This window comes from Oncorhynchus nerka, linkage group LG22 (assembly GCF_034236695.1).
Source record: "Oncorhynchus nerka isolate Pitt River linkage group LG22, Oner_Uvic_2.0, whole genome shotgun sequence".
NCBI classification, from domain to species: Eukaryota; Metazoa; Chordata; class Actinopteri; order Salmoniformes; family Salmonidae; genus Oncorhynchus; species Oncorhynchus nerka.
In genome coordinates this window covers 17,477,842-17,494,338 of record NC_088417.1, presented here as the reverse complement: position 1 = coordinate 17,494,338, position 16,497 = coordinate 17,477,842, and the positions used below count along the sequence as shown (strand labels likewise).

The 16,497-nt window shown below is 46.2% G+C and overlaps 1 protein-coding gene across 1 annotated transcript in view; it reads right to left on the bottom strand.

The window, feature by feature from the left end:
- LOC115104924 (brefeldin A-inhibited guanine nucleotide-exchange protein 1-like) overlaps nt 1–14,652 on the bottom strand; it is a 108,123-nt gene extending 93,471 nt beyond the window's left edge. Inside the window, exon 1 of the mRNA XM_065006989.1 lies at nt 14,293–14,652. Within this exon, the coding sequence (XP_064863061.1) occupies nt 14,293–14,416 (124 nt within the window). The 5' untranslated portion in view covers nt 14,417–14,652. The remainder of the gene's footprint in view (nt 1–14,292) is intronic.
- Nucleotides 14,653–16,497: the final 1,845 nt, after the last annotated feature.

The window sequence follows — 16,497 nt, the reverse complement described above, 5'->3', positions numbered from 1 at the left end:
CTGTTATGGAAGCAAGTCCCCCCAGCAATGTTCCAACGTCTAGAGGAAAGCCTTCCCAGAAGAGTGGAGGCTGTTATGGAAGCAAGTCCCCCCAGCAATGTTCCAACGTCTAGCCTTCCCAGAAGAGTGGAGGCTGTTATAGCAACAAGGGGGGACCAACTCCATATTAATGCCCATGATTTTGGAAGGAGATGTTCGATGAGCAGGTGTCCACATACTTTTGGCTGTGTATTATCTCACACAATGAAGCTTAACATTAGGACCAGGGTTGAGTAATCCGATCCTAAATCTGTTTGTAGGTGGCAACCTCCAACTCAATCTCTCCCCTGAGCATCGGTAAACAGAGGGCAGCTGCAGCTGTCATGGCGAACCAGGGGAAAGTCAGCCCCCTGACATTTCCATTGTGTTGGGTCAAAGGAAAGATTGCACTGCGGTAATTAAATTTGGGAGAGGAGAAGAGTGGAGAGGCAGGAAACCCTGGCTACCAGAGGTTGTCTGGACTACCTAATGTGTGTTGTGGGCCTGGAGCCCCATGGACTCCCGGGCCTCCAGCCTACTCACGCAGGCCTGCTAAAGCCCCTGTCTAATCATGCTGGGAATCACTACACTGACTGACTGCCATAGTGGAGAGATGGGAGATGGTTTTCTGCTGCACCAGGCCTTGATTATTACACAGTTATTGAGGTCTTTGTTTTTGATCAGGAATCCAAAGGGCCAACTCTCATCAACCACCTACTCCTTCAAACCTGCTCAGTATGGGGCCCAGGCTGGCATCTCTCTCTGTTTATCTCAATTACTCTTTCTCTCTCTCCCTCCCTCACTTGCTCTCTATATGTCAGTACCCTCCTTTCTTCTCTCCCTCAATTTTCTCTTACTCGCTCTCCCTTCCTCCATCCCTCTTTCTTCACCATTCAGTCCCTCCCTCCCTTCCTGATCCTCCTCTCTCACCATCTCCTTTAGTTAGGGTGATGTATGGTAACTCGTTAGCTTTGTATCAGCCCACCTCAGATGCACACAGATGGCAGGATCTGCATAAATATCAGCATCTTAACTCTTCCAACACCACCAAATGACAAGAGAAAGAGGAGAATATTCCCTCCGTTCATCTCTTTGTTGGCTGCTGAAACATCATTATTTCATCACCTCTCCTTATATTGAATGAGGCATTTGCACGGATCATTCATGTATTATGGATGTTTGGGGTATCAGTGTAACAAAATATTTTGACAGGTGCGATACAGAAAAACCCAACATAGAGGAACTGTAGAGTATTAGCTAAATTTCCTCCCAACTTGTTCATTTCATTATCAGGTCTAGTTTGGGCTATAAGAGGTTGACTTTCTCCCTGCTAATGATGTGAGTAGTAATGAACCTGCTAGCTTACATCTGAGCTAAGCTGCCTGTCTGCACACAGCCTGGTGGGGCAGAGACAGGAGTGCACCATGGGGTGTCTACTGGGTCTACAATTAAACTACTAAGCTGTCTGTCTGTGGCGCGATTATCTGCCTATATGAGCAGTTAAAGGGATAATCCACATCCAGAAATAAAAATCAGGAAACTCCTGTCAATTTGGAGAAAGACTATGTTCTGTTAATGGGTAAAATAAACGATTCCATGATTTAACTTCTGAGTGGTCCGTCTGTGAAAATCAGGAAATCGTCTAGGAACGCGTCATAGCTACATAATTATCATCACTGGAGATAGGGGATAACACATTATCACATTTTATAACGCTTTTAAAACAATTACCAGCACCCCAAATCAGCCAATAGATGGTATGGGCGTGTCTAGAACACATCCATCTGTTTATATCATCATGACAAAGTCAATAGTTTGCTTAATGTGCTCAATCTAAACAGTGTACCAAATTATTCAACTCAGTTTCTCCTTCAAGTACCATGTCGCAATGGGCCCTGTGTGTCTGTGGGAAACAGAGATGATACAGAAAGGAGGAGATAGGAATCCCATTGGGCAATGAATGGAGAAACGCCCCACCCACTGACTGTCGACCCATCGCATTCACATTGTCACGCTGCATCATGCAGTTACTAAGCTAATCATCACGCAATCCCTTCTCAAAGTCAGGGTATGAGTAGAGAAACCTGCCTATTTTCCTCAAAAGTACGTAATCTCACAATTCCAAAGCTAAATGATATTACAGAGAACAAGTTCATTATCTCACATCTTGGAAAATATTTGCAGTGTTGTACTTCTTGTTCACGAAATCCATGCTACTTTTTTGACTACAATTCACTCCTTGAAGGAGAGCTTGTCCTTGTCCCAGAATCACCCAGAATGCACCGCACGACCCATTGACGAATTATGTGCAACGTACACAAGGTGCGTTAATATGATTGTAACGGAGTTTCCCCATCACCTCAAAAGTATCTGTGGGAAAGTAAGGTCACGTTGCTCTCGCTCTGGGCAGAGACGCCGTTTATAGCTCAGTGGCAGAGACGAACTGCAAGTTGAACTCAGTGAGATACTGCAGTTTGTATAGGCGGTTTTAAGCTAACTAGCTACTTCACATGCTGATATTGACTTTTGTATTATTGTGTGCTGGCTGGCTAGCTCCCTAGCTAGCCTGCCAGCAAGCCCAGAGAGAAAGAGCATTTCATTGAGAATTTTGTAGTAGACTTGAGCTGCAACAGATTTCTAAAAATTATTTTCACATGTTTCTACCAACCTTGTTTTAACAACAAAATGAAATATTTGTTCACAAAAAATATTATTTTCACATATTAATGTTATTTAACACTATTGAACACTGGTAATCATAGGAATCAGTGGTTTAGGGTGGATTAGGCTAGAAAAAGAGAGCTCTTCTCCTCGGTATCCTCTCCCTTACTCTCCACTCCCCTCCTCCTCCTTTCCCACTTCTCTTCTCTCCTCTCCACTCCCCTCCTCCTCCTTTCCCACTTCTCTCCTCTCCACTCCCCTCCTCCTCCTTTCCCACTTCTCTCCTCTCCCCCTTCTCATCCTCTCCTCTCCCCCTTCTCCTCCTCTCATCTCCCCCTTCTCCTCCTCTCATCTCCCCTTCTCTCCTCTCCCCCTTCTCCTCTCCTCTCCCCCTTCTCTCCTCTCCCCTTCTCCTCCTCTCCCCTTCTCCTCCTCTCCCCTTCTCCTCCTCTCATCTTCCCCTCCTCTCATCTTCCCCTTCTCTCCTCTCCCCCTTCTCCTCCGCTCATCTTCCCCTTCTCTCCCCCTTCTCCTCCTCTCATCTTCCCCTTCTCTCCCCCTTCTCCTCCTCTCATCTTCCCCTTCTCTCCTCTCCCCTTCTCATCTTCCCCCTTCTCATCTTCCCCTTCTCTCCTCTCCCCCTTCTCTCCTCTCCCCCCTCTAATTTTTTCTCCCCTTCCATCCCATCCACTCACTCCTCTTCTCTTCTCTCGCTCTAGACAGCCCAGAGCCCAACATATGCTCCTCACTGAGGGAGAGCCAGCCTGCAAACCAAATTAAACTCACCACATTCACACTAAAAACAATACCCTGTGGTAGGCCAGGCTTGGCCAGACTCCATTCCCAAACACACACACACATACACACTTGCCTGCACTTCAGTCCATGTGCTCCAAGTCTTGGACAATTTACTCACTCCATATTTTAAGTTGCAACCAAAAATTACAGAACGCACACGCACACACACACACACCGATCTGTCTCCATTTACGCGAGAAACAGAGCAACAGTGAATATTTCCAGAAGTCTGAAAGTAAAAATAACACTAATTTACTCTCTCATCCATAGTCATGCTCTGGTAGCACTGGCTCCCTGGCGTCTCAACTTCATACAGCTAGGTATTCCATGTTTGGCTAGGCCTCCCCTTGGTTATTGAATTTATTTTCCTAATGTTAGGAATATGATGAAACGTTGTCTACTTTATACAGTGGCAAGATAAAGTATGTGAACCCTTTGGAAAAACCTGGATTTCTGCATAAATTGGTCATAAAATTTGATCTGAACTTCATCTAGGTCACACAATAGACACACACACACAGCCTGCTTAAACTAATAACACACAAACAATTATACGTATGTATAATTATACTGTATGTCTTTATTGAACACACCGTGTGAACATTGCCAGTGCAGGGTGGAACAATTATGTGATTTAATAACTGGTTGACCCTCCTTTGGGAGCAATAACCTCAACCAAATATTTTCTGTAGTTGCAGATCAGACCTGCACAATCAATGGTCAGGAGGAATTTTGGACCATTCCTCTTTACAAAACTGTTTCAGTTCAGCAATATTCTTGGGATGTCTGGTGTGAACTGCTCTCTTGAGGTCATGCCACAGCATATCAATCGGGTTGAGGTCAGGACTAGGACTGGGCCACTCCAGAAGGCGTATTTTCTTCTGTTGAAGCCATTCTGTTGTTGATTTACTTCTGTGTTTTGGGTCATTATCCTGTTGCATCACCCAACTTCTGTTGAGCTTCAATTGGGGTACAGATAGCCTAACATTCTCCTGCAAAATGTCTTGATAAACTTGGGAATTAATTTTTACGTCAATGATAACAAGCTGTCCAGGTCCTGAGGCAGCTCCAAACCATGATGCTCCCTCCACCATACTTTACAGTTGGGATGAGGTTTTGATGTTGGTGTGCTGTGCCTTTTTTTCTCCACACACAGTGTTGTGTTCCTTCCAAACAACTCAACTGTAGTTTCATCTGTCCACAGAATATTTTGCCAGTAGCGCTGTGGAACATCCAGGTGTACTTTTACAAACTTCAGACGTGCAGCAGTGTTTTTTTTGGACAGCAGTGACTTCTTCCGTGGTGTCCTATGAACACCATTCTTGTTTAGTGTTTTACGTATCGTAGACTCGTCAACAGAGATGTTAGCATGTTCCAGAGATTTCTGTTAGTCTTTAGCTGACACACTAGGATTCTTCTTAACCTCATTGAGCATTCTGCACTGTGCTCTTGCAGTCATCTTTGCAGGACGGCCACTCCTAGGGAGAGTAGCAACAGAGGTGAACTTTCTCCATTTATAGATAATTTGTCTTACCGTGGACTGATGAACATGGTCCTTTGGGAGTCGCAATGAAAAAGCTGCAATAAGAATTTGGATCCCTTATTGGGCTTATCATGTTCAGTGGGCCTAATGAGGGCATATGTTCAGTGGGCCTAATGAGGGCATATGTTCAGTGGGCCTAATGACCAGAAGTGTACTGTTCCCAGTGGAAGGTGACCCTAATGACCACGTGGCCAGCGCACGTTTTTGCTATCTAACACTTGTGGGCTTGGTACAGTGCCTTCAATAAATAACTTGAAATGACATGTTATTACAGAATGCAACCAGAGACAACCATCACAGTTTACCTTTGGTTTGAACTTAGATTTTACAGACCGGCAAAAACATCCCACTTGGATGAATATTCATCACCATGTTGGCAGATGGTAATGTTAAAACTGCTCTGTCCTGGAAGCCTGCGTCACCACATTGGATACACACAGATCATTGCTCTTAGGCATGAATTATACATCTCAATACTCCACAATTGTTCAGAACAAACTTTGAGTGAAATAAATGGAAACGGGCTCCCGAGAAGTGCAGCGGTCTAAGGCACTGCATCGCAGTGCTAGAGGCATCACTACAAATCCCGGTTCGATCCCGGGCTGTGTCGCAGCCGGCCGCGACCGGGAGACCCATGAGGCGGCACACAATTGGCCCAGCATTGTCCTGGTTAGGGGTGTTGCTCTAGCAACTCATTGTGGTGGCCGGGCACATGCACGCTGACTTCGGTCGCCATCTGTACGGTGTTTCCTTCGACACATTGGTGCAGCTGGCTTCCAGGTTAAGCTGGCTTCCAGGTTAAGCTGGCTTCCGGGTTAAGCTGGCTTCCGGGTTAAGCTGGCTTCCGGGTTAAGCGAGCAGTGTGTCAAGAAGCAGTGCGGCTTGGCGGGGTCGTGTTTTGGAGGACGCACGGCTCCCGACCTTCGCCTCTCCCAAGTCCGTATGGGAGTTGCAGCGATGGGACAAGACTAACTATTAACTGGGGAGAAAAAGGGGTAAAGAAATCAAATCAAATCAATAAATATATGGAAACACATGGTTAATAACAAGTATTCAAATATTGTCCATGAAATTCCTTTGACTGATTGAGGGCCACATAAAATGTACCCACCGTGTGTGGTTGGGTGTGGCAAAACAAATGACAAAAGTACATATGTGACAAAAATAGGCCATAACAGGCTGTAGATAGCTGTTAAAAGTTTTCGGAGAGAAAAACATTCCCGGAAGGCCTTTTAAGGAATTGTATTCTGCTATCAGCGCACACATTCTTCCTGAATACTACATCATATATTCTGTTCATACTTATATATAGCTTCATCTTCATTACCATCCACACTCAGGAGGAAAACAGTTTGCCATAGTAGTTGCTCCATAACGTTGTTCATGTCAACCTTACTTTTGGGAAGGTTCCTAAGCAGCATATTAGAAATGTGTTGCACGCCTCTTTTCCGCAACATATGAATGAAATGAGATCTACTATGGTTCAGCTCACATTGCTTATGTCACATTGTTCGTAATAATGATGATCGGACCAAGGCGCAGCGTACACAGAGTTCCACATGTTTAATAAAGAAACTCACCAAAACAATACAGAACAATAACGAAACGTGAAGTCAAATGCAGCGCACGCTGGCAACTACACACAAACAATATCCCATAACCCACAGGTGGAAAAAATACAACTTAAGTATGATCCCCAATTAGAGACAACGATACTAGCTGCCTCTAATTGGGAATCATGCCCAAACCCCAACATAGAAAATAAACCTAGAACCCCACATAGAAATAATAAACTAGACTAAAACCCCTAGTCATGCCCTACTCTACCATAGAAAATATAGGCTTTCTATGGTCAGGACGTGACAGTACCCCCCCCCCAAAGGTGCGGACTCCGACCGCAAAACCTGAAACAAAAAGGGAGGGTTAGGGGGGGTGTCTAGTGTTGGTGGCGGCTCTGGTGGGGGGCGAAGTACCCGCTCATCCGCCAGCATCGGGGGCGGCTCTGGTGTGGGACGAAGTACCCACTCATCCTGCGGATCCAGCCATGGACACAGGCTGGACACTGTGCCTGGACTGGACCTAGGCGCAGGGGAAAGCTCCAGCCATGGAGCAGGACTGGACGCTGTGCCTGGACTTGGCACCAACGCTGAAGAAGACTCTGGCCTTGGAGCTGGACTGGACGCCGTGCTTAGACTGGGCATCGGCGCAGGGGAAGGCACCGGCCATGGAACTGGAGGTTCCGGGACCGTTTACCATCACAGAAGGTTCGGGACCGTCTCAGGAGGTTCCGGACTGTTAAACATCGCCGGAAGCTCTGGACTGGGAACTGTGGCCGGAAGCTCTGGACTGGGAACTGTCGCCGGAAGCTCTGGACTGGGAACTGTCGCCGGAAGCTCTGGACTGGGAACTGTCGCCGGAAGCTCTGGACTGGGAACTGTCGCCGGAAGCTCTGGACTGAGAACTGTCGCCGGAAGCTCTGGACTGGGAACTGTCGCCGGAAGCTCTGGACTGGGAACTGTCGCCGGAAGCTCTGGACTGGGAACTGTCGCCGGAAGCTCTGGACTGGGAACTGTCGCCGGAAGCTCTGGACTGAGAACTGTCGCCGGAAGCTCTGGACTGGGAACTGTCGCCGGAAGCTCTGGACTGGGAACTGTCGCCGGAAGCCTGGTGCGTGGGGCCGGCATTGGTAGTACACTGGTGACATGCACCTCAGGGCGAGCGCGAGGAGCAGGCACGGGGAGCTGACTCAGGTGGCACCAAACTGACAACACGTTCCTTAGGGCAAATACCGTGCATCCTCCACCAACTCAACAACTCTCCCATTTTTTATTTATTTTTATTTTTATTTTTTTTAACCTTTATTTAACCAGGCAAGTCAGTTAAGAACATATTCTTATTTTCAATGACGGCCTGGGAACAGTGGGTTAACTGCCTGTTCAGGGGCAGAACGACAGATTTGTACCTTGTCAGCTCGGGGGTTTGAACTCGCCCCATTTCTCTCTCCTCCAAATTCTCCCTCTTCTCCCAGACTGGCTCTGGTTCACTCCTCCAACGCTCTAACCACTAGGCTACTCCTCCAACGCTCTAACCACTAGGCTACGCTGCCGCCCCATTTCTCTCTCCTCCAAATTCTCCCTCTTCTCCCAGACTGGCTCTGGTTCACTCCTCGGCTCTGCCGACTGCTCCATGTGCCCCCCCCCAAAAACATTTATTGGGGTTTCTGTGGCCTTCCTCCCCGACTTTGTCGCTGTCCCTCCTTCGCTGGTTTCATGGCAGGCTCCTGTCTCCTGCCATTATTTCTTCCCAAGTCCAGGATATTCTCTCCCTGATCTCCACCAAAGACCAGGATGCCATCTCCTCCCGGGCACGCTGCTTGGTCCCGTTGTGATGGGATATTCTGTCACGTTCTTCGTAATAATGATGATCGGACCAAGGCGCAGCGTACACAGAGTTCCACATGTTTAATATAGAAACTCACCAAAACAATACAGAACAATAACGACTAAAATCACTAGTCACGCCCTGACCTACTCTACCATAGAAAATATAGGCTTTCTATGGTCAGGACGTGACAGCTTAATTTAAAAGGATTCGTAGTTACTGCTATAGTTATAATATATACAGTCTTGATTCAGTAACATTAAAGCTACAATATCTACATTTTTGGGCGACCTGACCAAATTCATATAGAAATGTGAGTTATAGATCTGTCATTCTCATTGACATCAAGTGTAAGAAGCGGTATATCTGTTCTATGTACCCTATTTCTATGCTTCCCGTTCTTATGTTTTGTTTTTGCGTATTTTACTTTGGGTTTTGTACACCAGCTTCAAACAGCTGAAAATACTATATTTTGGGTTATTGAAAACATATTTCACAGCGGTTTGGATGGTACAATGATTCTCTACATTGTACTGGTTCCAGAGTGACGTATCCTAGATATGACCAAGTTCATGAAACCACGGCTATACACGGCTATACACTGTATATAAGCCAGATTAAGACTGCATAAGACTGCACAGTGTAGGCATATACTGTGGACAGACTGCTATATCCCCGCAGCAGGCCCTTGTGTGTGTGCGGACTGAATGTATTCACAGGCTGCAGTGAGCTGGGAAAGCGGAGGACTGTGGAATGAGAGAAATGTGCAGCGGCCCTACTGAACTCTGGAAGAGCCCTGACCTCTGGAAGAGCCCTGACCTCTGGAAGAGCTCTGACCTCTGGAAGAGCCCTGACCTCGCTGCGACTGGCAGCTCCTTCCCTCCACGTGACTCAACGTCTGGGTTTAAAGTTGATCCAACAACTTGGTCTGAAAACAACACAGTAGCCCCTCCCCTTCCCCCGTAACTGTTTGGAGAGTGTCAGGTAGGTGTTTACAAGCATTATGGTATCTCTACCTCACCTTCCAATGGAGTGACAGAGAGCATCTGTTATATTTTTTTTAGCCCATTTAGTCCATACTGCAAGCACCAAAATACTTGGGGTTGTTTTCAGGAGGATGTAAATATGCTGATTTATCTCACTGCAGAAAAATCACATATTGGTTACGGACTTGGAAGTCAGCCCGGTGTGGGCAAACTATTTATTCATCATGAATCAAATGGACCATAAACCGCATTCTCAGAATAGGAGGACAGCGCCAGCTACTGCACCTAGGCATCTTTGATGTCTCCAGAGTCTCTCTTCCTACTCTGATTTTAGGATGAATGTACTCCTGCTTCCGTCACTGTTTTGCCTCTGTGACAATGTGAGAACCTTTCACTATGTAAGCTGACGCAGGATGGATCCCTATACAACAGCAAAGGTCAAGTTCACAGTGAAAATGAGAACAAACTAAATCTAAGGCTGACAACTTACGTTTTTCATCAAAACAAAACAAATGCTTGGATAGTGTTACAATGAAGATCACAAAGCTACAAGAAGAGTTAAAATAGGGCTGTAACATGCAATGCCTTTGAACAACACTGCCTATTCAGTATCAGCATAAGGCTAGTAGATAGTGGACTAGGGCAAGTGGGTACGGGACTAGGGCTAGTGAGTAGGGGACTAGGGCTAGTGGGTAGGGGACTAGGGCTAGTGGGTAGGGGACTATGGCTAGGGGACTAGGGGACTATGGCTAGGGGACTAGGGGACTAGGAAAAGTGGGTAGGGGACTAGGGGACTAGGTGTAGTGGGTAGGGAACTAGGGCTAGTGTGTAAGGGACTAGGGCTAGTGGGTAGGGGACTAGGGCTAGTGGGTAGGGGACTAGGACTAGTGGGTAGGGGACTAGGGCTAGTGGGTAGGGGACTAGGGCTAGTGGGTAGGGGACTAGGGCTAGTGGGTAGGGGACTACGGCTAGTGGGTAGGGTACTAGGGCTAGTGGGTAGGGGACTAGGGCTAGTGGGTAGAGGACTAGGGGTAGTGGGTAGGGACTAGGGGTAGTGGGTAGGGGACTAGGGGTAGTGGGTAGGGGACTAGGGCTAATGGGTAGGGGACTAGGGCTAGTGGGTAGGGGACTAGGGCTAGTGGGTAGGGGACTAGGGGTAATGGGTAGGGGACTAGGGGTAGTGGGTAGGGGACTAGGGGTAGTGGGTAGGGGACTAGGGGTAGTGGGTAGGGGACTAGGGGTAGTGGGTAGAGGACTAGGGGTAGTGGATAGGGGACTAGGGCTAGGGAACTAGGGCTAGCGGACTAGGGCTAGTGGGTAAGGGACTAGGGCTAGTGGGTAGGGGACTAGGGCTAGGGGACAATGGGTAGTGGGTAGGGTACTAGGGGTAGTAGGTAGGGAACTAGGGGTAGTAGGTAGGGAACTAGGGGTAGTAGGTAGGGGACTAGAGGTAGTGTGTAGGGGACTAGGGGTAGTAGGTAGGGGACTAGGGGTAGTAGGTAGGGAACTGGGGTAGTAGGTAGGGAACTAGGGGTAGTGTGTATGGGACTAGAGGTAGCGTGTAGGGGACTAGGGGTAGTAGGTAGGGATTGGGATTGTCTTGGAAGTGTGTACAACGTGTCTCAATGAGGGGGACAGTGAGGACTGAATGTATCATGATCAGAGGGACTGTCATTGAGAGGTCAGTAGACTGGAAGTAATGGCATTCTCTCTGAGATGTCTCTGTGCCTCAAGGCAAGAGGAGAGATTATGTAAGTCACTGGTAATGGGTCACCCAGTTGTTTAGACAGGAAGTGGTTACTTCAGACTCAAAGTTTCTCATTGTTTTAGGATGAGCAGCCTTCAAAATGTCCATCCATGCCTCCAATACGCGGTTAAATAGAATCACAGCTGGTTATCATAAAAATAAAACAACGAATTCAGGCACACCTTTAGAATGTGTAATATTTATAGGCCACGACACAGAGGCCTCCACGACACAGGCCTCCACGACACAGGCCTCCACGACACAGGCCTCCACGACACAGGCCTCCACGACACAGGCCTCCACGACACAGGCCTCCAGCATAATAAAGCAGTGATAAACTCACGGCTCTTAAAACACCCACACACTGTGGTGCTCTGACTAATCTGGGCTATTCACTTTATGAATGCAGGGGGAGCGTTGTTCCTACTATGAACTCTTCTCCTACTTAAGATAACCTCACACAACTCCAGGAAGTACATAGCCTAATCCTCATATAAACCCAGTAGCCTATGTAAGACAATAGGGAAAGAATACAAAGATGTCTGATAAACTATTTGTATTATCATAGTTCAGATCATTTACATTAAAAGAGCAAGTTTTAGTAAACATGCTGACATGTAGTGAATACTCAATGGTGTTACTAACAGTGTAATAACATTATAATATCATTGCATATTGGCTAATACCAATGTAGTCTAGTATTGTGCATTCCCTATCCCCCAAAACCGTTGAGACAGGTACAGTAAGACAAAGACAGGCTCGACTCACTGGCTGCTCAACAACAAAGGTGGGCCAATTTGTTTCACCAGCAGTGTCAGATTACTGGTAGAGCAGAAGAGAGCCTAACTTGATCCCAAAAGGCCTCCTGGTGTTGAGACACGGACCAGAAACTATCAGGACAAAACCTGTTCTGAGTTGCATGACTGATGAAAATGATTCACGTAAAGTGTAGTTGAGCCTTCCTCTTTCTATGTCCAACATAAAGCAACCCGGCATAGGACCAATGGAGGTAAGGCTATAGTGTAAAGACGAGCCTCTGCTTAATGCACCTGCTGCGAGTGTGAATGATGCCATGCTGATAATGTAACATGATACACTATATAGACAGAAGTATGTAGACACCCCTTCAAATGAGTGGATTTGGCTTTTTCAGCTACACCGGTTGCTGACAGGTGTATTAAAATTGAGCACACCGCCATGCAATCTCCATAGACAAGCATTGTCAGTATAATGGCCTTACTGAAGAGCTCTGTGACTTTCAATGTGGCACCGTCATAGAATGCCACCTTTCCAACAAGTCAGTTCATCACATTTCTTTCCAACTAGAGCTGCCCTGGTCAACTGTAAGTGCTGTTATTGTGAAGTGGAAATGTCTAGGAGCAACAACGGCTCAGCCACGAAGTGGTAGGCCACACAAGCTCACAGAACGGGACCGCAGAGTAGTGAAGCACGTAACGCGTAAAACTTGTCCTCGGTTGCAACAGTCACTACCAAGTTCCAAACTGCCTCTGGAAGCAACGTGAGCACAAGAACTGTTCATCTGGGAACTTCATGAAATAGATTTCAATGGCCGAGCAGCCGCACACAAGCCTAAGATCACCATGCACAATGCCAAGCGTCGGCTGGAGTGGTATAAAGCTTGCGCTATTGGACTCTGGAGCAGTGGAAACTCGTTCTCTGGAGTGATGAATCACGCTTCACCATCTGGCAGTCAGACGGACGAATCTGGGTTTGGAGGACGCCAGGAGAACGCTTCCTGCCCGAATACATAGTGCCAACTGTAAAGTTTGGTGGAGAAGGAATAATGGTCTGAGGCTGTTTTTCATGGTTCGGGCTAGGCTCCTTAGTTCCAGTGAAGGGAAATCTTAACACTACAGCATACAATGACATTCTAGACAATTCTGTGTTTCCAACTTTTTGGCAACAGTTTGGGGAAGGCCCTTTCCTGTTTCAGCATGACAATGCCCCTGTGCACAAAGCGAGGTCCATACAGAAATGGTTTGTTGAAATTGGTGTGGAAGAACTTGACTGGCCTGCACAGAGTCCAGACCTCAACCCCATTGAACACCTCTGGGATGAATTGGAATGCCGACTGCAAGCCAGGCCCAATATCAGTGGCTGACCTCACTAATATTCTTGTGGCTGAATGGAAGCAAGTCCCCACAGCAATGTTCCAACATCTAGAGGAAAGCCTTCCCAGAAGAGTGGAGGCTGTTATAGCAACAAGGGGGGACCAACTCCATATTAATGCCCATGATTTTGGAATAAGATGTTCGACGAGCAGGTGTCAACATACACTACATGGCCAAAAGTATCTGCCACTTGCCCGCCGTGGTGCAGGTGTTTTTGGGGACAACCCAGACCTGGACATAAACGCAGATCCAGTCTCCAAAGATACCACAGTCGCCAACATTCACTGCCAGGCGATAGGCCACATTCTTTCAACACCACTCCCTCTCCAGCCACGCAGGGCAGTCTGGATATCCAGAGCAGAGCAGACAGACACTGCTTCGTATGACACACAAGATCCCACCAGAAAAAGTGAAAGTGTTGAGGCTAAATTATTTTCACATATCTCCTAACAATGTAATGAAATATGATTCATTTGAAATTAACATTGTCGGTAGCTTCTTCTTCTTGGAGGAAGAATTGTAGCTATAGAGGCTACGAGTGGCCGTAGCCTACAGCCTATGACTTGCAGACAAATGCAGTTCCATTAGGTTGTATCATTGGTAATAATAACAGTGCCAGTTTGCTTTCAGGTAATAGCTGTCTATTTATTTCAAAAGGGCTGAATTATCAGTTACATGCGTAATAAACTAGTGTAGCAGCTTGCAAATGTCAAAGGAGGCACCCACCCCTGTCACTTGCACCATTTCCGTATTCACATAGTAACTAAACAATGATTATCTCCGATCCTATAATGCAACCTCGATAGTTGTATATTCAACACTTATATCCCATCCTTCACCAGAATAACTCCTAAATTATCGGGCGAAAAGCCACATAACCCGTTTAGCTCTACAATGTTGCCAACAGATTCTATGAAGATTTTTGCGACATTGTAGCAGCCGAAAACCTATCAAGCAGGATAAGCAGAGATGTATGACGTGGGCAAATCAATGACAACCTCAGATTGTGATAATGCCAGAACTTACCAAGTGCCACCTCGCAGGCTTTGCGCAATTGTGAATGATGAGACTTTTTAACCTCCTTGTCGGCCAGGATCTTCTCCAAAGCTCTTGTTAAAAACATGTTTTTCGTCTTTTTGCCCTCATACATGACGCACCGGAATTAGGGCGAGGAGCCTGTCCAAAGGGCAGCAGTCGTTTCAGACCGATGTATTCTGTTCGAGATGACAGCGGCAGTTGCTCTAACATACAGACATAAATAAAGACAGAAGGTGGGGTAAATCCCTCAGATTTCCATTAGCAACCTGCCTAGCTGCGCCATGTTGAAAGGAAGCGACGTCACGCACTTTAAAACTGGCCGCAGTGAGGCAGCAGGATGATCCAGGCAGCGGTTCAAGGAGCGGAAATACAGAGAGAGAGCGAGGGGCTGTGTGTGTGTTTGTCCGTGTGCGTGTTTGTCCATGTGCGTGTGTGAATGGTATATGAATAGTATACGCAACTTCTGTGAGCGCACGATGGTCTCCTTTTTAATAAATATAGTATACCTAACCATGATATTACGTTCATACTTGAGAAAAAGTAAAGACACCTTAATAGAAAATGACTCAAGTAAAAGTGAAAGTCACCCAGTAAAATACTACTTGAGTAAAAGTCTAAAAGTATTTGGTTTTAAATATACTTAAGTATCAAAAGTTAATGTAATTGCAAAAATATACAACTAAGTACAACTATAAATAATTTCAAATTGGCTATGTTCATCAAACCAGATGGCACAATTGTATTATTTTATTTTATTTAAGGATAACCAGGGGCACAATACAACACGCAGACAACATTTACAAATGAAGCATGTGTTTAGGGATTCTGCCAGATCAGAGGCAGTGGGGATGTTCTCTTGATAAGTTTGTGAATTGGACCGTTTTCCTGTTCTGCTAAGCATCCAAAATACTTTTGGGGGTCAGGGAAAATATATTGAGTAAAAATTACATTATTTTCTTTAGGAATGTAGTGAAGTAAAATTAAACGTTGTAAAAATATATAGTAAAGTACAGATACCCCCAAAATGACTTGAGTAGTATTTTAAAGTATTTTTACTTCATTACTTTACACCACTGGTTAAGAGCCATGATATTTAGATAGTCTTTTTTTTAACTATTGATTAGTTAAGTATTGGGATTATTTCTGGTAATATTTCATGTAAATAATAAGGGGCTATCAAACATAAAATCAACAGCAGAGCTTGACAAGAACCTGTGAGTCTCCATTCTGTAACATTGAACTGTAAGGCCATTTTTCACATTATAAGGTCATACACATCTAGGCAATGGTCATGTGTTGTGACACCTTTACTAAGGCATGCTGGGTTAAAGACAACCTCCTACTGGGGAACCTAAAGGGCACTCTGTAGAACCCTGGGTCCTCTCAACCAGAGGTGACACTTACCTGGACAGACCACTCAGAGAGGGGATCTATCTGACATCACAGGGGGGCCATCCCGAAGAAAAACACCTGCACAATGAGGCACACATCAGACTTCCTGCATAAGGCCCTAAATGATCAAACAAAACAACAAATGAAAACAAAATGTATTTTTTAATGTTTAATCTAACAAACACTCATTAAACTAAGCACAACTAACGTGCTTGATTACCAACAATGACGAGACAGCCTACAGGGAGGAGGTGAGGTCTCTGGGAGTGTGCTGCCAGGAAAATAACCTCTCACTCAATGTCAACACAACAAAGGAGATGATCGTGGACTTTAGGAAACAGCAGAGGGAGCACGCTCCATCCACATAGATGGGACCGCAGTGGAGAAGGTGGAAAGCTTGAAGTTCCTCGGCGTGCACGTCACTGACAAACTGAAATGGTCCACTCACTACAGACAGTGTGGTGTGGCGCAACAACGCCTCTTCAACCTAGAGGCTGAAGACATTTTGATTGTCACCTAAAACCCTCACAAACTTTTACAGATGCACAATCGAGAGCATCCTGTCAGGCTGTATCACCGCTTGGTACAGCAATTGCACCGCCTGCAACAGCAGGGCTCTCCAGAGGATGGTGCGGTCTACCCAATGCATAACCGGGGAAAAACAACCTGCCCTCCAGGATACCTACAGCACCCAATTTCACAGGAAGGCCAAAAGATCATCAAGGACAACAACCACCTGAGCCCCTGCCTGTTCACCCCCACTATCATCCAGAAGGCGAGGTCAGTACAGGTGCATCAAAA